Raw genomic sequence first — 21699 nt, forward strand, 5'->3', positions numbered from 1 at the left:
CCGTTGCACGCCTGTCTGGCTAGGTAACGAGCCGCCACAGTCTTCATTCCTGGGATGCATCGTCTTCTAAATGTAGTTAGCTAATATTGTGTAAGAAAGGTTTGAGTAAGATTCGCTAACCAAAATGAATGAATAGACCCTAAACTCAATCTTTAATTAACTGCAAGAAAAAAAGGCCAATGGCTTTAGTTCGCTCTGAAGGACAAAAAAAAAAAAAAAAAAAAAAAAGATTGCGTTTCTTGTTAATCATGTTCTTTATTTCTGAGTTATGAACTTTAGATGGCACTAGCTGTCAGTGTGTTTTATTTTCTAGCCGTGGACAGAAGTGAATGAACATTTGTGATGGCAAGACTTAGTAAACGGCAATGGTTAACAGTGTTTGTGTTTGTGGTAGCGAATTTTGCTACAGCTATTTGTATTTCGCTGCAAGCACCATTCTACCCACATGAGGTAGGCGAAGTGATTTCTTCCCTTTCTTTCTTTATAGCTATTTATTATAATTTGTTTTTGGTTGTAATATGGCGCCGAGTTCTTGGACAGCCTTTTGTAAGCGCTCTTGTTTGTGTTTTATCTGCTGCTAAATAGTGTTTTGAACAGTTATAACAACGTCAGAGATAACGTAACCGCGATGTGCTGACCTCATATTCTCCAACTTCAAATTGAAAACTAGTTGTCTTTCAAACCGTTCGGGGATTTATGCCAGGAGTATTTAAATAAGAAAATAAAAGTGTGATACTCAGCTAGCAAGGATTTGTAGCAGTAATGATTTTAAGGTGGTGTGGTCCATGCGTGTATTTTCGTCTTCCCCCGGAACAATGATATTCCTCCGGAGGCATTTCTCCGATCGTGTTAAATGTATATTCGCAGTACCACTGTCAGGGGGCCGCGGTGGCTCAGTGGTAGCAAGGGAGCCGATTTTTCTGTAAATTTGGGGGGCCCATTCAGATGCAGAAGGCATATACTGTATATGAGGATTTTAAGACAAATTGCGTTCAAATTATGCTAAATATTGTATGTTCATAAATAAAATGCGGAGATCCACATAAGCTTTGGGGGCCCTCGGCCCCCAGATCGGCGCCCTTGAGTGGTAGAGCGTTCATCTCTGGTACGTTGGGTCCCGGGTTCGATCCCAGCTCCCGGCAAGTGAACTTTGTGGTGGACAAACATAGTGCGCATGGGTTTTCTCGGGGTTCTCTCGTTTCCTCCCACTTTCTTCACTCCACCAGTTCATTCATTTCTCATAATCACCGTCTCCTTTAGCCTAGCCGGCATAACCGTGCGACGTAAAACTTAAAGATTTCTTTTTTTCGCTGTACTACTGTCATTTTCTGTACCGTCGCAAGTTCCATCTCACCACATCGGGCAGCGCTATAACTTGAAATTTTTCTTAGAGAACTCGAATGTTATCATTATTTAGTCCCCTAGGAAAGTAGTATGTAAAAATATTTAAGTTTTACGTCCCACGATTATGCCGGCTAGGCTAAAGGAGACTGTGATTATGAGAAAGGAAGGAAATGGTGGATGGAAGAAAGTGGGAGAAAAGGAAGAACCTCGAGAAAACTCACGTACACCGTGTTGATCCACTACAAAGTTCACTTGGCGTGAACTGGGATCAGACCAAGAACCCCATGCACCACAGGTGAATTCTGAACGAAAAGTAGTGTGAAGCTGAGCCTCCTAGAAAAAATCAATTTTATGCCCCCTAGAATTTAAAACTTAATAAACATTTTCAATACTTCTAGGAGTCTTTCACTGAAATAGGACTCGGTTTTTTTTTTTTTTTTAATAATAAGGCAGTACCAGCACCTTAAATTATTTTCAGTTCCTTCGGAAATGGTATGGGTCTCCATCCCATGTTTCATAGTAAAATTGAGGATACGGTATTTAACACAATTTAAAGCCTGAAGAAATACACAGGGTGTTTCGAAACAATACCTTCAACGTTTGGGAGATGATTCCTGACACCAAGATAAGACATAAAGTATAGACTATTTAGCCCTTCACGATTTGAGGGATGACGTCCCTTAGCGAGCACACAATCCGTGGAAAGGGAAGGAAGGAAGCGGCCTGGGACCTATAAGCTAGGTACCACCCCGGGGTTTGGGTACAAAACCTCGCGGCCAGAACCTCGCGGCGACAACCTCGCGGACCAAAACCTCGCCTCCCAAAACCTCGCGGCCCAAAATCTCGCCAGGCCGAAACCTCGCCGCCCAAAACCTCGCGGGACAAAACCTCGCCGCCCGAAACGTCGCGGGCCAAAATCTCGCCTGACCAAAATGTAAATGTTCCAACAGATGATAAGGATGACGGTATAAAAGACGCTGTTTCAGAAGAAGTATTACGGGTATTTGACCAAGTCCCGCGATACCATATGAAAATTCTATTTCTGTAGTAGAGGATTTCAATGTGAAGGTAGGGCGACAGGATGTTTTTAAAGTGGTTATAGGGAAAGAAAGTCTGCATAAGGAAAGTAATGACAACTAACGAGGTTAGTTTCGAGAACTTTGGAACATCCAAAAAATTAAAAATTTTAACAAAAATCTAATAATATTGATGAAAGTATGAAATAATATATGAGTTTTTACGACGTCCCTTGATTATGTCCTATAGGTTAAAGGAGACGTAGATGACCAGGATGAAGGAAATTATCGAATAAAGAAAGTGGGAGGAAACGGGAATAACCCGAGATAGCTCACACACACGATGTTTTGTATCTTCTTCTTCTTCTTCTTCTTCTTCTTATTATTATTATTATTATTATTTATTATTATTATTTGTAATGTGGAATTGCATATTAAGAAACACATTGGGTAAATTTTAAAGAAAAGTTTCATTCGCGGCGAGATTTTGTCCCGCGAGGTTTGGGCCACGTGAGGTTTTGGGCGGCGAGGTTTTGGCCACGCGAGGTTTTGGCCCGGCGAGATTTTGTCCCGCGAGGTTTCGGGCGGCGAGGTTTTGGCCCGGCAAGATTTTGGGCGGCGATGTTTTGGCCGCGAGATTTTGTCCGTATCCCCCAGCCCGGTATTTGCCTGGTATAAATGAGGAAAACCCAGGAAAACCTCATTCAGGTTGGCTGGCCTGAAAAAGCGTTTCCGTCGTTTTTCCGTCGGACTCAGCTCATTCTCTTCATTCTTCTCCACACCCACGAGTTCTTTCGTGGCTAAGTGGTTAGTGTACGCGCCTTTGTCGTGGTAGACCCGGGTTCAATTCCCTGCGGGAGCTCATGTGGTTCGGATTTCACATTAATCAGTAGTTCCCGTGTCATATAACCTCGCTGCTGATAGCGGCGTTAAGCTCAAACTCAACTCTTCTGAACACCAAAGTGGTAGAGCGTTTACCTCCGGTGCTTGGGGTCCTCGGTTCGATCCCAGCTCGTGCCATGTGGAATTTGTGTTTGACAAACGCCGTGATCGTGGGTTTTCCCGGGGTTCTTCCGTTTCCTTCACTTTCTTCATTCCACCATTTCATTCTTTTCTCATCATCACCATCTCCTTTAGCCTAACCGGCATAATCGTGGGACGTAAAACTTAAAGATTTCATTTCATTTTTATTTTTTCTTCTGAACACCCACATTTTGAAAGCTTCCAGTCCTTTCTTATCATTTTTGCGTAATGTCCATGTTTCTGACCCATATAGCACAATACTCCACATGAAGCATTTTATGAGTCTTTTTTCTCAACTTTGTACTTAAGGTCCCACAAAAATAGTATTTTCTTCCTCCTAAAGGCTTCTTTTGCCATTCCTATCCTTACTTTTATTTCACCGTTACATTTTACATCATTACTAATATGAATGTGACTTCATGGTAATGTTATTTAAATTTTCTTGCCTTTCCTTCTATGTGTATATTATATTCATAAATTGTGTTTACATTATATTACATTAAGGTCATATGGGAAATTCTACAGCAACTGAGCAAAGAATTCCCGACATAAATTGCTTTATTCTTTTCAAGTCTGTGATATAAACAAGTTCTTAATTGTCGGACTGTAACGAACACCTGTTACTTTTAATTATATATCACATTTTGATATGAAAAGTAGCCTTGTCTTTATGATGAGCAAGTTCGTTGTCGTTAAGGTTGGAAACAAGTTCTCTTTCAGTGTCGAAAGAAAAAAGTAAGAAAAACAAATGTCTTTCATTGAATCCAATTTGATCTTGAATGCGACAAACACCGTGTGCATGGGTTTTCTCGGGGTTCTCCCGTTTCCTCCCACTGTCTTCATTTCACTCATTTCTAATCATCATCGTCTCCTTGAGCCTGACCGGTATAATCGTGGAACGTAAAACTTAAAGATTGCATTTCATTATCAGTTTGTGATCTTGAATGCTATAGTAGGCTAAGCATTACCATCTTTCTTTGCACGTGAGTTTGCTTTGCCATATCACTAACATAATTCATAAACAAATAATTAAAATTAAAAAAAAGCGTAGAGATACAGGAACTGAATTCGTAATATTCATCCTTACCTTCCCCTAATAGCTAGCTTTGAACACTCCTCTCCCATTCGTTGTTTAGTGGTGCTGTGTTAACTAACGTTAAAAACACGGGGCCTTATGCAGAGTCGTTTTGACGTATGATTAGCGTCATACTAAAGGCCTAACTACTGCAGGAAACACATGTTAGTCGAACTCTTTAGTATGTCACTAATAATGCTTCAAAACGACTCTGCATAAGGCCCCCTATATCTATGAAATATTATTTTTTATGTATCTTTTAAGTATTACAAACTTTTGTACATGAGTGTACAGGAACTATTTTAAAAATAACGAAAGTTTCAAATACATAAACAACTTCAAAATAGTCCATAAGGATGTGTGACGTCCGAGTTGTTTGTGTATTTCAAGCCAGTGAAAGTATTGTAGAAATATATACAGGGTGTTTCAAAACAACACTGACAACGGTTGGGAGGTGATTTGTGACACCAAAATAAGAGAAAAAGTATAGACCAACCTGGGTGTACAAATGCTTCCTTTCGGAGTTATAGGCTGTCGAAATCATGAAAAAATGAACTTTAAACGTCCATAGCTCCAATACTATGGGACCTACGGTAGTCGGGTGAAGACTTCACTTAGGAACTAATATGTGTACTATTTAAGAACACATGTTTCAGAATCCTGAGGTACTCACACGACAATTTTTAAAGAGGAAGTTTTTCTATGGGCATATGACTTGAAGTATTCACCAACTAAGTCTATAAAAATTGTTGTGGAAATATCGCAGGATTCTGAAACATGGATATTTGGATAGGGCACATACTAGTTCCTAAGTGTGGTCTTGATCCGACTACGGTAGGTCCCATAGTTTTGGAGCTATGGACTTTTAAAGTTCATTTTTTCATGTTTTCGACAGCCTATGACTCCGAAAGGAAGCATTTGTGCACCCAGGTTGGTCTATACTTTTTGTCTTATCTTGGTGTGAGGAATCACCTCCCAAATGTTGTCGGTGTTGTTTTGAAACACCCTGTATAAATACTCCCCAAAATTATCAGACAGGAACAAGAAAGAAGAAAGGGAAGGACTACTTGCTAAAGTCAGTTTTCAATATTCACGAGAAATGAGAATTTACTCAGCTCGGAACTTTGTGTGTAAGTTAACCATTTTTCTATAAATGAATTTGTCTTATTTTGAGAATGTACGAGGGCAAGTCAAGAAAGACTTGGACTGATTTTTTTACCCGGCAGTTTTGTTAACGCTGGAGCTTCATAGTTTGGCATACAAGTAGGGTGGGTCTTGCTGTGCATATATATAAAATGTTGTTAAGGAATCATTGCATGTTTGGTAACCACGACTTTTTATTGCAGGTGATGTTCTGCGCCGCCTCTAGAAGTCGCCTGTAGAAGAAATGGAGTCATTACGAGATGAAAAATTTGCAGCTATACGGTTCTGCTATCGCCTGGGGAAAAGTGCAACAGAAACTCTAGGAATCTTGAGAGCAGCCTACAAAGATGACGCTCTGCCACGAAGTACCGTGTTCTGGTGGTTCAAAGAGTTTAAAGAGGGCCGAATGACAATCACGAAAGCTGGTGGACCAGGTGTATCAGCGTCAGCTGTTACTGAGGTGAACATTAACACGGCAGCAGTCATTGTTAGAGAAGATCGCCGCATCAGTATCGACGATCTGGCAGCCGCACTACGCATATCTCATGGCAGTGCCTTCAAAATTTTGCATGACCACCTCCACATGAGCCGAGTGTGTGCGCGATGGATTCCGCGACTCCTGACACCAGAGCAGAAGGCCGTTCGAGTGGAGACTTGCAGGGAGCTGTTGCAAAGGTTTGAGGATGGTGGAGACGCCTACCGCACCGTGCGACTTTTTTCTATTCCTTGCCCTAAAATCCAGACTGCGTGGACGCCGCTTCTCCGATAATTCCGAGGTTCTGAAGGCATCGGAGGCAGTTTTGAAGGACCTCTCAAAGAATGGCCTGCGACACGTGTTTGAGGACTGGAAGACTCGAATGAAAAAGTGCATTCAAATGGGCGGGGACTACTTTGAAAAGGATCATGTGCCTGTTGCTGAGTAATAATAAATTGCCTAGAAAAAAAATCAGTCCAAGTCTTTCTTGACTAGCCCACGTATTTTTACATATTTTCATGGAGGTCTCCTAACAGGCCTACTAATGATCAGAATATTCCGATCTTTGTATTCTCATAAAATTGTTTTAATAGTCAAATTAATATGCTTGTTCAAATATTGAGATTAATGTATTTTGAGACAGCAAACAAATTAAGTGCACTTACTTACTTAATCAATGTTCATGTTAAAAACGTCTGCCATAATTGTGTTTAATTCTTTAGTCAAGTAATGATTTATGATCAAATAAATATATTGATTGGAATTTCATTTATAGACATATTAACCTAAATAAATATTAAAAATGGAAAAAATATAACCAATCTACAATCTACTACCAATCAGATAGATAGAAACAAAACATAACTGTTAATTTATCAACGAATTGACATAGTACATTGATAGCTACTTAATGGAGTTTGAGTTTGAGTGTATATATATATATATATATATATATATATATATATATATATATATATATATATATTTGGTCTAGGAATTAATTCGTGGGGGTGGACAAGAGATGGCGCAACGAACGGAGCGTCCCACAGTTCCGTGTATCCACACATGTGTTGCAAACCCCTGTCATCGCGTATCGTTCGTAGTATAGGGCAGTGGATTAAAGCGTCAACAACACCAGTTTGTAGTTAAGTGAACATGGCGCAATTTGTGCCTGATAAAGTGTTTTTGCAGGGTGTCCTGCTGCATTACTTTAACATGCAGAAAAGTGCGACTGAAAGTCATCGTATTTTGGTGGAAGTGTATGGTGTCCATGCTCTAGCTGAGCGAACGTGTCAGAAGTGGTTTGCACGGTTTAGAAGTGGTGATTTCGGCTTGGCAGACCAAGAGCGAGCTGGACAGCCAAAAAAATTTCAAGACGAAGAATTGACAGCATTGCTCGAGCAGGATTCGTGTCAAACGCAACTTGCAGCAGCATTAGGCGTTGATCAAACAGTCTCCAAACGCTTGAAAGCCATGGGAATGATTCAAAAGATGTCACATTGGGTTCCACATGAATTGAAAGACAGAGACGTTGAAAGACGAAAAACCATTTGCGAATTGCTGCTCCAACGACAGAGCAGAAAGGGGTTTCTGCATCGAATTATTACGGGTGATGAGAAGTGAATCCATTACGAGAACCCTAAACGAAAAAAGGCCTGGGTGAAACCAGGTGAACCAGGTCCATCACAACCAAAACAAGATATTCACTGTGCAAAGATTATACTGTGCATATGGTGGGATATGAAAGGTGTGGTGTACTATGAGCTGCTGCAACCGGGTGAAACTATGAATGGAGAACGTTATCGACGACAATTAATGCGTTTGAAGCAAGCTCTGGCCAGAACACGACCAGAATGGGAGAACAGACATGATAAACTTATTGTTCAACATGATAACGCTCGCCCACATGTCGCAAAACCGGTCAAAACCTATTTAGAAAATGTCGGATGGGAAGTTTTACCCCACCCGCCGTATTCACCAGACGTTGCTCCTTCGGACTACTACTTGTTCGATTGCATGAACAACGATTTGATTGGACAGCGGTTTACTTCTTCAGAAGATATCGAAACATGGGTCTCTGACTGGATCGCTTCCAAGGATGAGGACTTCTTTCGCCACGGAATCCGTACATTGCCTGACAGATGGGCGAAAGTGGTGGCTAGCGATGGACAATATTTTTCTTAAGGTATTTATGTATTTTGTGTTTGTACTACAGCTTCAATGTGTGTGTACCAACCGCACGAATTAATTCCTAGACCAAATATTAGAGAGAGAGAGAGAGAGAAACTGACAATTAATAGGTTAAAATATTTTGAAGTCGTAATAATTTACGTAAAATTATCGGGTGTTATGAGGAATGAAAAATTCCGAAAAAGAAACGCAATATTCTGGAAGAATGTGAATGTTTAGGTAAATGTTTTAAAAGAAACTGAAGAAGAAAACATAATACCGGATCATCTATTTTACTGGCTACGTGCTTGTTATTGGTTTGTTAGGACAATAAAATGATGCTATGTTAGTATGTACTTAAATAACAAACCATGAAGAAATCTCGAGTAAAAGAATATAAAAAAAGAAATAAAAAAGATATAGTCTTTCGAGGTCATTAGAACACGGTTCTAATTGCCTTCTTTCTTCTTCTTTTCCTTATCTTCGTTTAATGTCATCAAGGATAGCAATGAAATCTTTTTCGGCAGTAAAGACATCCTACAAAATGGATTAGTGTTGCCGCGAAATTGTAAATTTTCTTTAACAAGTGTAACTGAAATCTACATTGACAGGCTCATATTATTGGTGATCATGGGCATTTCTTGAGTTCTAGCTGAGAGTCTATCTAATAGTCCCGTTTATCGATCGTCATTTGTAGTCCATAGGATTAGCATGGAGCTAGATGGACTTCGGAATGCTCCGTTACAATAATATCCCTTTTCAACTTGACTCCCTGTTTCCTCCGCATAAAGCTCCTCATAACCAAAGAGTAACCAAACCCTTGCTGTACCTCTATATTTTTAACGCTGATTCTTCTATTTCTAGCTTCTTTTTTATTTCATCCTTTTTTTCATTTCTGGTTTCAAAGGGGGGTCAGGACACCCCTCTTGACTACGTGCCTGCGTTAAGTCATAAATTAGTTTTAGAGAAATCGCATTTGAAAGTTCAAAACTAAATCCAAAATCCGAATTTGGGAAAACGATTAGCTTGTGTAGGTCTTCATGTTAATAAGACTATTTTTTATATTTTTTATTTATGTCTAAAACCGAAAACCGGATTTTTGGACTTATATCTGAACTTTCAAATGCGATTTCTTTAAAACACTAACTTCTGATTTGACGCACTCTACACACACACTCGCCATATGAGACTACCAAAAATGAAGTCGCGGCAATTATTTAGTGGGGCTATTAATATCGAAATCATTATCAGTGTTAGGGATGCGAACGAGAGAACATTTGTGGATGTCTCGAAAATGTACTGTAAAAGTGATGTATTTACTCTTAAAATATATATTTCTCTCTTGGAAGAGCCGTGTCTCGACTCGAATTTAGTCAGGAAAGTCCTGTCTCGACTCGTCTCGTGCGCATCCCTAATCAGTGTTGTCGCACATAAAAAAAACTCTATTTCACACAAGGAAAATGGTGGCTGCTCCCTAAGCGACTTCCTTCCCCCCCCCCCCCCCCCGCGAAAGTGGAGTTCAAATGTTAGGTATTTATTTAAACTTGTTCAATACACCAAATGACGAATGCTTTCGAAAGAACAGATACAAGTGTTTATTCTTCACACGCGAAGAATAAGTGTAATGGGTATAAAACTGAGAAATTGAATATTGTAAAAATTGTTCCATTTTTCCCTTTTAGAAGCGGAATTCTCGGAAACGCTTCAATATACAATATATTTAGTCATTTTTAGTTACAAGTTTCGAGTTTCATGCCTCCAACTTAACGGGCAGACTTACTAAAAATGATACAAAAGCTAACCATTTTTCTTTTGCCCGTTTTACGTAAGTAAAAAGAGGTAATGAGATGTAAGTTACCATAATAATAGATAATGTTATTCTACATCCGAAAATACGAATCGGGAGAATTTTCAATGTTGCCATCCATAGAAATTACGGTGTGACCAGAGAATATGAATTACCCAAAAATCTAGGACTAGAAAAATGAACTCAATGGTAATTATTGACTTATCATGTTGTCTTGGCTCCTTGTTAACTGCTTTTTAAATAATATTTGTATTTATTTTGTAATAAACAGAAAGTTATTAAAATTACAATTTACGTCATCAATTACCGTTGAGTTCATTTTTCTACTCAGTGCCCTAACCCAGATTTTTGGGTAATTCATATTCTGGCCACACTGTAATTTATATGGATAACAACATTGGAATTTCTTTCTATTCATATTATCGGGTGTACAATAACATAATCTATTATTGTGATAAGTTACATCTCATTACCTCTCTTTACTTAGGAAAAACGGGCAAAAGAAAAAATGGTTATCTTTTGTATTATCACTTTAATTAGTTTGTCCCCTTAAAGCTATAGAGGAGAGATTAGACATCTCTCCTCTACTATTCCTTCACTATTGGCTGTAACCTCTGACACTGGTCTATTGACTGCTGTTGTGTAGTTGAGAGGTCTGGAACGGTAGGCTGACAATCGTAAGAGTACGTTTATACCGAAATTGACTTGTCTCTTCTTTCCCTTTTCCTCCTTCAACGGAACAGGAAAAGCAAAACATTGCTTTAAATGGAAAATGGCGATATTCGATGCTGAATCAAGCTTCATATCTACTGTTTTTAACAGACGATCAAGTGGATAGTGCGCTGATTGGATACTCGCTCACACACTTAGTAGTTATGTCTGCCCAATGACGTTTAAGACCGGGTTGCAGATGTTCTTAGCATGAGCCGCACAGAAATCTTTGAACGTTCTTACTGTCATCCCTGATGTCCTTCTGAGTGAAGAAAATCGATCTCGAAATTCTTCACTTTTGTAGTGGACAAACACCGTGTGCGTGGGTTTTCTCGGGGTTCTTCCGTTTCCTCCCACTTTTTTCATTCCACCATTTCATGCATTACTCATTATCAGCCTAACCGGCATAACCGTGGGACGTAAAACTCAAAAATTTCATTTCATTTCATTTTTTCGAAATTCTTCACAAACACGTATGAAGGATTAAAGGTGATTCGAGATAGGAAATTTGAAAAGCGAAGGATGGGAATTAACAATGGAACCTGTCTATGTTGGCCACCATCGATTCCATTGAAAAGTAACCAACTTTTAGAGAGGTGGCCAACTTACAGAAAATAAGTGTGATTGGTGTATTTTAGAATAGGATTTCTAATATTACTTGATTATAAAATTTTAATAAGTAGTGGCACGACACCTACTTTTAAATAAGTAATCAACAATATACAGTACTAGAAAAAAATACTACATCATGTTTAATGTAGTATTTGTTGCTTTCTCTTCCATAAAACTATTCTGGTACACTGAATTATTCGGATTGAAAACACAACAACACAATCATAAAATAGAAACATGTACGCATATAGTTTATTGAAATTGATATTGTAGCACATTGAGTTATTCAGATTGAAAACAGGAAAAGCAAAATTATAAATTCAACAATTTATACCCTGTTCATGAGATTTTTTCCCGGAAAATAGAGAATCAGTTATTAACAAATTTATTCATGGTGGTTCATTTTAGACATTTATTTTATTTCTTTTTGACACATATGCACATTCTATTTTTGTAGTTAGAGCCTCTCTATTTCATCTATGCCCTCGGAAAGTATGCGAACTATACTTCGGCCCCACTCCCGCCGCCCTCTGACGGAGGAAACCCTCCCTTTGCTTAGGGAAAAGAAGTGAATGACCTCAGCTGTGTTGCCAATTTGTCATTCAGTCGTTTGATCTTGACGAGTGAAGATCATAGGCTACTTAGAGTGGCTAATAAGACAGAGCACAGAGAAGCCGACCTCTGACGGAGGAAACCCTCCCTTTGCTTAGGGAAAAGAAGTGAATGACCTCAGCTGTGTTGCCAATTTGTCATTCAGTCGTTTGATCTTGACGAGTGAAGATCATAGGCTACTTAGAGTGGCTAATAAGACAGAGCACAGAGAAGCCGACCTCTGACGGAGGAAACCCTCCCTTTGCTTAGGGAAAAGAAGTGAATGACCTCAGCTGTGTTGCCAATTTGTCATTCAGTCGTTTGATCTTGACGAGTGAAGATCATAGGCTACTTAGAGTGGCTAATAAGACAGAGCACAGAGAAGCCGCCCTCTGACGGAGGAAACCCTCCCTTTGCTTAGGGAAAAGAAGTGAATGACCTCAGCTGTGTTGCCAATTTGTCATTCAGTCGTTTGATCTTGACGAGTGAAGATCATAGGCTACTTAGAGTGGCTAATAAGACAGAGCACAGAGAAGCCGACCTCTGACGGAGGAAACCCTCCCTTTGCTTAGGGAAAAGAAGTGAATGACCTCAGCTGTGTTGCCAATTTGTCATTCAGTCGTTTGATCTTGACGAGTGAAGATCATAGGCTACTTAGAGTGGCTAATAAGACAGAGCACAGCGAAGCCGACCTCTGACGGAGGAAACCCTCCCTTTGTTTAGGGAAAAGAAGTGAATGACCTCAGCTGTGTTGCCAATTTGTCATTCAATCGTTTGGTCTTGACGAGTGAAGATCGTAGGCTACTTAGAGTGGCTAATAAGACAGAGCACAGAGAAGCCGCCCTCTGACGGAGGAAATTCTCCCTTTGCTTATGGAAAAGAAGTGAATGACCTCAGCTGTGTTGCCAATTTGTCATTCAATCGTTTGGTCTTGACAAGTGAAGATCGTAGGCTACTTAGAATGGATAACAAGATAGAGGACAGCGCGAAGTCCATGAAATAATTCATTTTGGCAACGCTTCCGCATCTAACAATTGAAAGATCTCGGCCCCAACAACTTCTCTCTCCTCTTTTGAGGGAGGTACGAGAAAGCACACATCGACTGCAGCACCAGAAGGAGCACAGATCAAATAGAAGGGCTCTAACTACCTCTTGTTAATGAGCTACAAGTGTTTCCCTTGGAGCAAAAGATGTTTTGAGAAAATCTTAAAGGAATTCATATCTGAAAACCTTCACTACTTCTCGACAAGCCATCAGGTGCCAATAGTTCACAATTGAGATGGTTAGCTTGAATTTTGAGAATTTGCCGCAACTACTAATGAAAGAAGCCCATAGGGTAAACAAATACGTAAAACCATTTCCTTAATTTCTGTACGTGTTTTATCTTATTCAAATCTTAATTCACCTCCCATGTATATGGGTAGTGTTCTGGCCCAAGGACGTTATAAAATAGAGAATCTACCCATACGTATCTTCAACATATGAACTCAATGAAGCCAAACAACAACCGAGCATCGTCTGATCCGGCACGTTTAATTGGCTAGTCTCGTTTCCGCCATGACTGTTGGCTCGAAACATTGCGATCTTAGTGGCACGGAGTGGACAGAGTAGGTGTGGCGAAGCTGTGACGCATGGCTTCGCGATTTTGTTGTATGGGCATATCCTCTATTTCATAACATCCTTGTTCTGGCCATTGACCTCCAAGAACAAATCGTGGGAATCCATGCTTCTTTGTCTTTGGTCACAAATACGTAACATCTGCCTCTTTTACGGGATTACGAAAGAGTTAACAAAAATAACAAAACGATATATTGCGTGGCCAAGATACGAAGGTAAATTTATCATTATCATCATAGGGTAACCATTGCTTCAATGCGGTCAAACTTCCAAGATAGACAGGTGGCCAACTTACAGAATAGTAATCAACGAATATCTTATGGGAAAATGCAGGTTCAAGACGAACCAGGCCAAGATAAACAGTTGGCCAACTTAAAGAGAGATGACCGAATTGACAGGTTTTTACTGTAATCAAATTTCGGTATAACCTTATCCTAAGACAAAAGCCATCCTGGGTTCGAGTCCCACTGAAGAATATGGAAGTTTCTGTCCTCGATGTTTCTCTCTTCCCGTCACTGTCGAGTCAGATATAATCGATAGCGTCAGAAAGAGTTAGTAAAAGTAAGACAAAAGTAAAATCCGAAACTAAAGTATGTGAAACGGTAGTTCAGTTTTTATATATATAAAGCAGCGTGGGTACTCGATCCTGGGATTCAATTCCTATTGAGAGTAGGAATTGAATTCCTGGGATTCAATTCCATTTACGGGAATTTGGGTTCCGTTCTAAATTGTGTATACCCATTTCATACAATCTTGGTTCTAAAAAAAATAACGCTTAAACAAAAAGCATCAAACCATTGGCTGTAACTAAAGACTATTCAATTGTTTGTTTATTTAATTTATTATTATTTATCTCAAGAGATGACATTTCTGTTCCTTATAAATCTTTTCGACGCAACCGATTGGTAGATTCATAAGAAGTTCAGTCACTTCTTGGTATAGAGAAAGTACTTCTAATCTTAAGAGGAAAAAGGATTAAACCCAAGTTAAGATGTCAGTGTTTTCCGTGTTGCACAATTTCTTTTAATTATCTTCTTATGAAGTGACTCCTTTTATGCTAAGGGTCAGTTCTTAATGTTGATATTGCATTAAAAGATCGTAGTAGTCTGTAACTTCCCAACTGACTGATGTTTCAGTAGAAAATCAATTAAAAAATGCATCTCCTGTAAAAAGGTTAGTAGACTTTAGTAGCACCGGGATTAAGCATAAAATTAATGACGATTGTCCTGTACACTGACAATCAAAAATGTTATTTTCCAGATAATGTATTATTTTAAGCCTTTCGTGTGCAGTTTGGAAGTTTTCTTCTCGCTAAACGAGGCTAGGTACGCCTTATTTGTCCACTGGGAAGTGTTACAGTACAACCCCTCAAATCCGAACCCCGGAAATCCGAAAACCCGGCAAATCCGAACACGTTCTCAGGAGAAAAAATAACTACAGCTGGAAAATGAAAAAAAAAAAAAAAGATTTAATCTCACAAATTTAGTTTTTTTTTTTTTTTTAAGGTTTTAACATTTTTAGACTTAATGCTTATTCAAAATCATTATCTAATTATATTATTACAAGAAGACAGTTATAGATATGCGACAATCACTGTGGACATGAGTGTACACCCGCCAGTCAAGGTCACTGCCCTTTCGACCACTGGGTCACCCTGTGTAACCTCAGTCGTTGTTTTACCGCCAATTCAGTGACGATTATTTCCCGGGTAATCCGAACCCCCCGAAATCCGAACAGGCTTCAGCCCCAATTAGTTCGGATTTGAGGGGTTGTACTGTATTCTCAGTACAGCCACGATTCCTTTTCATCGGAGGAATGGTACAGTAAAACCCGTCAACTTGGCCACCTCTCTAAGTTGGCCAGCTGGTCATCTTGGCCTGGTCCTTCTTGAACTTGCATTTTCCCATAAGACATTCGTTACTTGTTACTCTGTATGTTGGCTACCTCTCTATCTTGGAAGATGGCCGCATTGAAGCACTGTTTACCCTATGAGATAATGATAAATTTACCAGCGTATCTTGGCTACGCAAAATACGGTTTTGTTGAGCTGAGCGAAGCGAAGCTCTTGTACTTGGGTTAGCCGTTTGGTTGTCCGCGAACTCCTCCTAGACCGTTTGGCCGATCTCAACCAAACTTAGCACGCTGATAGAGTATGTCGTGCTGAGTGACAACATAGGTCTAAATAAAAAATCCGATGTACCATCGAGGAATAATCACCGAAAAATGCTTCCTGATTACGTAGTTTAAGCTCGCTCAGCTCATTTCATTGCAATCGGGTATATACATTGCATTCCTAGTTATTTTTTCTTAACTCTTTCGTATTCCCATATGAGAGGCAGATGTTCTGTATTTGTGACTGGAGACAAGGAAGCATGGGTTCCCATGATTTGTTCTTGGAGGTCAATGGCCAGAACACTACCCTGATAAAGGGGTGGTGAAGGAAGATATGAATAAGAAAAGGCACTACAGAAATTCAAGAAATTGGTGTACGTATTTGTTTACCCTGTCTGTTTTGGTAAACTCATTAGTTATATCGATTTGTCAACTGTTGGGACCTGATAGCTTGTCGAAAGGTAGCAGAGGTTTTGAAAACTACAGAATTAGAATGTGCATATGTGCCAAAAGAATAATAATAATAATAATAAAAACGTCTAGAGTGAACCACCATAAAATACCCATTTTTTTCTAGTACTATACTATATATTGCTATAATTACACTATATACATTATTTAAAAGTACCTGCCGTGTCATTGCTTATTAACATTCTACAATCAAGTAATACTATAAATCCTACTCTAACACAACACACCAATCTCACTTATTTTCTGTAAGTTGGCCACTTTTCAATGGAACCAATGGTGAGCAACATAGATAGGATTCACTGTAATTGCACTGGAAGTATTATTATTATTATTATTATTATTATTATTATTATTATTATTATTATTATTATTTTGAGCTTATTCTTCTTCTGATATGTAAGTATATGTGAATGGTGGTGGTGGTGTTGGTTTGATTACGGTTTTCCAACTATTCTTCCATTTTCTAATTTAAAAAGTTTTTCTTTTCTTCCCTCATGCTGCGCTAAAATACTTTATATTGGCAATGAGCATGAAGCAATGTAGCATATAGAAGCAACAATCAACATCAAAACGTCAACTTTTATTGCATTTTCTTCTTCTAAGTTCATTATTATAATGCATTCTGAAATAACATTTTTCTTTTTTTTAGGTGAAGTGACAACGATATTACACAACTGGCGACTTATGCTATTTAATGCGTAGACAACAAACCTACTTGTTTTATCCCCTAAACATACCCCCGATATGTTTCATTGCTAGATGCAGTCAGTATTCCTTGTTCCAGCTGTGTAGTTGTTCACAATGAAATTATGTTACTGTAAAGTATCGGCACCCATTTCAGAATATCTTTGAGCCCCTTGGATTCGTTGTCAGATATCCTAGCAAAAATATCCAGATTCTAAGAGCAAGCGAACTATGGTGAATGGACCACCCCTCAGAGTCTCAAGATCGATGCCCATGTTGTAAACTATCCTAGATGACTCAGAAACTAGAAGGCATTGCCGCACTGTGCAATAGCATTATTTACTATCAAGTGAAGTAGTATCATTTGCTACTCCTCCTCCTCCAGAAGGAACACATCTTAATCCTGGAGTTCAAACAGATAATATGGCACCCCGCCAGTTGTTTGTTTACCTAGAAGTAACAATGCACTTTCTGGTGTGTTACGCCATTTTATATTCTTGTTGAACTGGTAATCTACTATCGTATTGACGCGCTTGTTGAATTTTTTTTTTTTTTTTTTTTTTACAGTTGCGTTTACTTTGGGACTATCTGTATATGGCTGAGTATATTGTTTTTCAATTGAAGTTCTTTCATAAATGTTTATTTTTAAAAATAATGCCGCTAAGAATTGGTTGAACCTAATGTTGGTGACTTTGGAAATGATATATGAAATATTATTAACGAATTAAGTGATCGTGACAGTTCTAAGGCTTAAACGAAATTACAAATAACATCCAAATTCAGTCCATAGAAATTTAGTTCAAAATAAAGACAATATTCTGTTTGTGCTTTACTAATAATCTCAATGATGTCCAAACATCATCTTAGAATTGAAATAGACACATTCCTGCTAAATTTAGCCTTAAAAATATAAAATGAGTACAGTAGACCAGGGATGTAAATAAGCAACAACTGTTTACTAGCCCAAGAAAAAAGCTACTAGCCCACACTCCACAATATAAATCATTTACTTACCTTCGGTATGATATTAAATACTCGCCCGCACCGATGAACCACTCGCTTCGGGCTAGTAGGCGAGTGGTTATTTGCATTCCTGCAGTAGACCCACGAGTATCCGGCTTGCGACTATCCGGCCTAGGTTTCTTTTATCGTAATTAAATGAGGAAGGTAAAACGTTGCATTGGCAACATTGCCAAGGCGTTGGAAGTGGGCATCTGCTACGATCCTCCTACGTGTCGTGTGCAAAATACAAGTTGTGACAGGAAAAGAGCAGCGTTTTACTCCTTGTTCATTGTTTCGTCATTGTGTAACGGACCTCAATATAATACGTTTGCCGCTGTTCCTGATTATAAGTGTATAGTACGTATAGTACTATACAGTATTCATAAATTGTTCTTAGGGTATGCTTAAGGAGTTCATAGGACGCCGGCCTATCCGGCTTTTTTGTTATCCGGCCTGTCCTTCCGCCATATTAGGCCAGATACTCTAGAGTCTACCCGGATTCACCAACATTCCATCTGTATATTTAAAGGCACTGAAACCATCTACGTATTCCAGGGTTAAAAGCTACGATTTTAGGTGTGTTACACACCTTGTCCCACCTACTTTATTCAGGCATTTCCTCTCATTTTATGTGCACAAGAAGGACTGTTTGCTATACCAGCTGACCTCATCTAGGACAACGGTGTTATTGTAAATATAGCTCTGGATTGACTACATAAGCACTCAGACGGCCATCCAAACGGGTCATCTTTACCTTGAAGGTAACCTTATTTTAGGAAAAGCCTAGGCTTTGGTGTTTCTCAATTGCATTGGTTCTTGTGACAAATTCTGCCTCAACAAGTCAGTTCTTCTGTCTCCCAACTCCTGGTAGCGGATAAGAATGGGAGTAGCAAACTTACGTTGCATCAGACACTTTTCATGCCGGTAGTATGTCTAGAAAATGACGTCCTTCCACTTATTCAACCCAGTCTGCAAACAGATTTCCGCGATGTATCTCACCCAGTCTGCTAACGTTCAACCAAGTCATGTCGACAACAACATGGACAGTGGATCGCTCCTTCACAATCACCATTCGCAATTCTCATCATAACTCCAGACAAGGCTTACAGTTTTGTCCTCACTGATTTTGACACGAAATGTATACATCAAGATGATCCTTTTCCAGATCATTAAGTACATTTCACGTGCCGATGTTGAACAAATATTCCTGACTACAAATGAATACACTATCAAATCAAAAGATCCTAATTTTTAGAACCTATTTGCGGTATAAAGCATTGTACGAAATCTTTGGGGAAAATGCAAAATTAACAACAAAAAAAGTCTGATTCTGGGCCTAAACAACCACCGCCTTCCAAAAATCAGCAATGTTATCTGTCGTTATTCGTGGTCTTCTTCTAGGATTCACGGACGACGAAGTGCGCGAGGAGCTTCAAGAGGGCATCAACATTGAAAAATGCATACGCATAAAAAACAATAATGGACCTATATATATATGGTTCGTGTTTCGTCACAAAACCAACAGGATATGGATAATCTTCTGGCAGACGGTGCACCTATTTATAAGAAAATCCATAGAGTCAAGCCTTCTAAAACTCCTGGGCCGGCGCCTCTTAGGATCGAGAGACATCACTCCTATATTTCTCATTTAAACAGCTGTACTAATCAACCGCGATGCAGATATTGTGGCAACGAAATGAAACTAGATTATGTCAAAATTAACAATAACCTTCAAACTGTTTTACATCCCAACTTGATTCAAACAAAACAGAAATATATATTTTTTTTTAATGTTACGAAGTTTTGGATGGGATTCGAACCGGTGTACCTCCTCCGTTGATATACCCTTGAGGGCTACATACTATTTCATTGAAATTACCACGCCACACTTTGGGAAGAAGATTGTTTCAAGATTTCCATAAAATCACATGGTTCAAGAACTGAAAGCTTGTGGTTTGAATAGCAGATACTTTTTGCACAACATTTGTTAGTTAAAATCAAATAAAATTAAACCGTTTCAGGAAATCTGTGGTTCTCAAGAGAAGCACAGCTTAATTTAAATGAGAGTATAAATAAAGAAAAATGTATGTTGTTTACCTTTCCATTCACCAGTGTCTATTTAAATGGCATTATTGTAGGAAGAAATATAGGAACCTTACAATGTTACCAATGTTATATAATTATATTCCAAACACTTTTGTGCACATTCTTCTAGCTTCAACTGTCAGCTGTAAAATGACGTTAATTCTGACCCACTGTGACTCATATAACCTGAGATTTCGGCAAGGCTCAAAAGGCGGAATACTTCTTAGGTTATATAGTCTATATCAAGTGGATAAGGTTTACTGTTACTTGACAGCTGACAGTTTGAAAGTAGTTGATATTCGAAAACTGTTGGAGTTCTTACATTCCGACTAGTATGTTGCGCCATGAAAATGAGTGTACTTTGCGGAAAACTGCGCTACATTTTGTAATTTTATGTGAATAGAGGCGCAAATGCTGCGCGAGTCCGTGAAGAAATTTGTACTTTTTATGGCCAAGATACATTATTTAAAGAAACAGTAAAAAAAAAAAGTCGTTTGATGTCCAAGATACTTTTCAGAGTGAGCGACCAATCCCAGCAACAGTGGATGATATTTGAATATATGTTGAGAATGACCGGCATGTAAGCCGTCATGACATCTCAAATGACCAAACAGACATGAATCATTTATAGAAAACTGGCTACAAAAAGCAGCTCAACGTTTCGGTGCCACATAATCTGACTCACAAACATTTACTCGATTGGATTTCTACTTGCGAATCTCTACTGAAACGTAACGAACTCGAGACATTTCTGAAGCGGTTGATCACGAGTGATGAAAAGTGGTTAACCTAAGACAACAATAGCGAAAAAGATTCTTGTCGAAGCGAGAAGCTCCACCGTCTTTAATAAAGCATATTCTGACGCCCAAGGAGGTGATACTGTGAGTTCAATGTGATTGGAAGGTCATCGTGCATCACAAGCTGCAGAACCATAGATTTGGACCTGTACTGTCGACAAGTAGAACGAGTACACTTAGAAATTCAAAAGAAACAGATGGAAATGGTCAATAGAAACAGTGTCGTATACTACGCTGACAACGCCAGACCACATACATGTTTAACGATTTGTCAAAAGTTGGCCAGGAGGTTTTAATGAATCCACTCTATAACCTGGACCTGGCACCGAGAGACTTTGACTTGTTTCCGTCTCTGCAGAACTCCTTGACTAGTGTTGAAGTAAGTTTCAAAAAAGGCCTCTGAAAACCAGCTGTCTCAAATTTTTGACGAGAAGCCACAGAAATTGTGTAGCTACGGGATGATGGTGTTGCCGGAAAGATGGCAGAAGGTAGACACCTGCACGGGCCGGACCCGGCCCGGCCCACGGGCCGACTCTGTTATTTCTTTGGGCCGGGCCGGGCTTCGGCGGGCCGACACTGTTGTTTCTTTGGGCCGGGCCGGGCTGGCCGATACTGATTTCTCTTCAGGTCGGGCCGAGCTGGGGCCGATCAATTGCAATTCTTTAATAATTATTGACTTTCGTTAAACGATAATTGGAATAAAGCCAAACGTTGAAGAAGTGTGTCCGTAAAAAATGTTACAAAGAATGCAATAGCTATTTACAGTTTGTGTTGCTTAGAGCTCCACTTTCACTATAGAGGATTCCAGGCATTATGCGGTAAATTGAGCTCTGACCTTGACCTTCACTGAACTCAAAATATAAAAAGAAGGGGTGGGAATGTTTTGCCTATCGCTAAACAATATTGCCATCTTCGCTTTATGCTAAAAATCAATTAAGTTAGATTTTTGTTACAGGGAATGGAGT

The 21699-nt window shown here is 39.2% G+C and overlaps 1 protein-coding gene across 1 annotated transcript in view; it reads left to right on the forward strand.

Annotated features, from left to right (window-relative positions):
• Window positions 1-262: 262 nt before the first annotated feature.
• LOC145693643 (MFS-type transporter SLC18B1-like) overlaps window positions 263-21699 on the forward strand; it is a 155071-nt gene continuing 133634 nt past the window's right edge. The window contains exon 1 of the mRNA XM_081769832.1: window positions 263-450. Within this exon, the coding sequence (XP_081625958.1) occupies window positions 343-450 (108 nt within the window). The 5' untranslated portion in view covers window positions 263-342. The remainder of the gene's footprint in view (window positions 451-21699) is intronic.

Source organism: Thermobia domestica, chromosome 8 (assembly GCF_964235325.1).
Source record: "Thermobia domestica chromosome 8, izTheDome1.hap1.1, whole genome shotgun sequence".
Taxonomy (NCBI): domain Eukaryota; kingdom Metazoa; phylum Arthropoda; class Insecta; order Zygentoma; family Lepismatidae; genus Thermobia; species Thermobia domestica.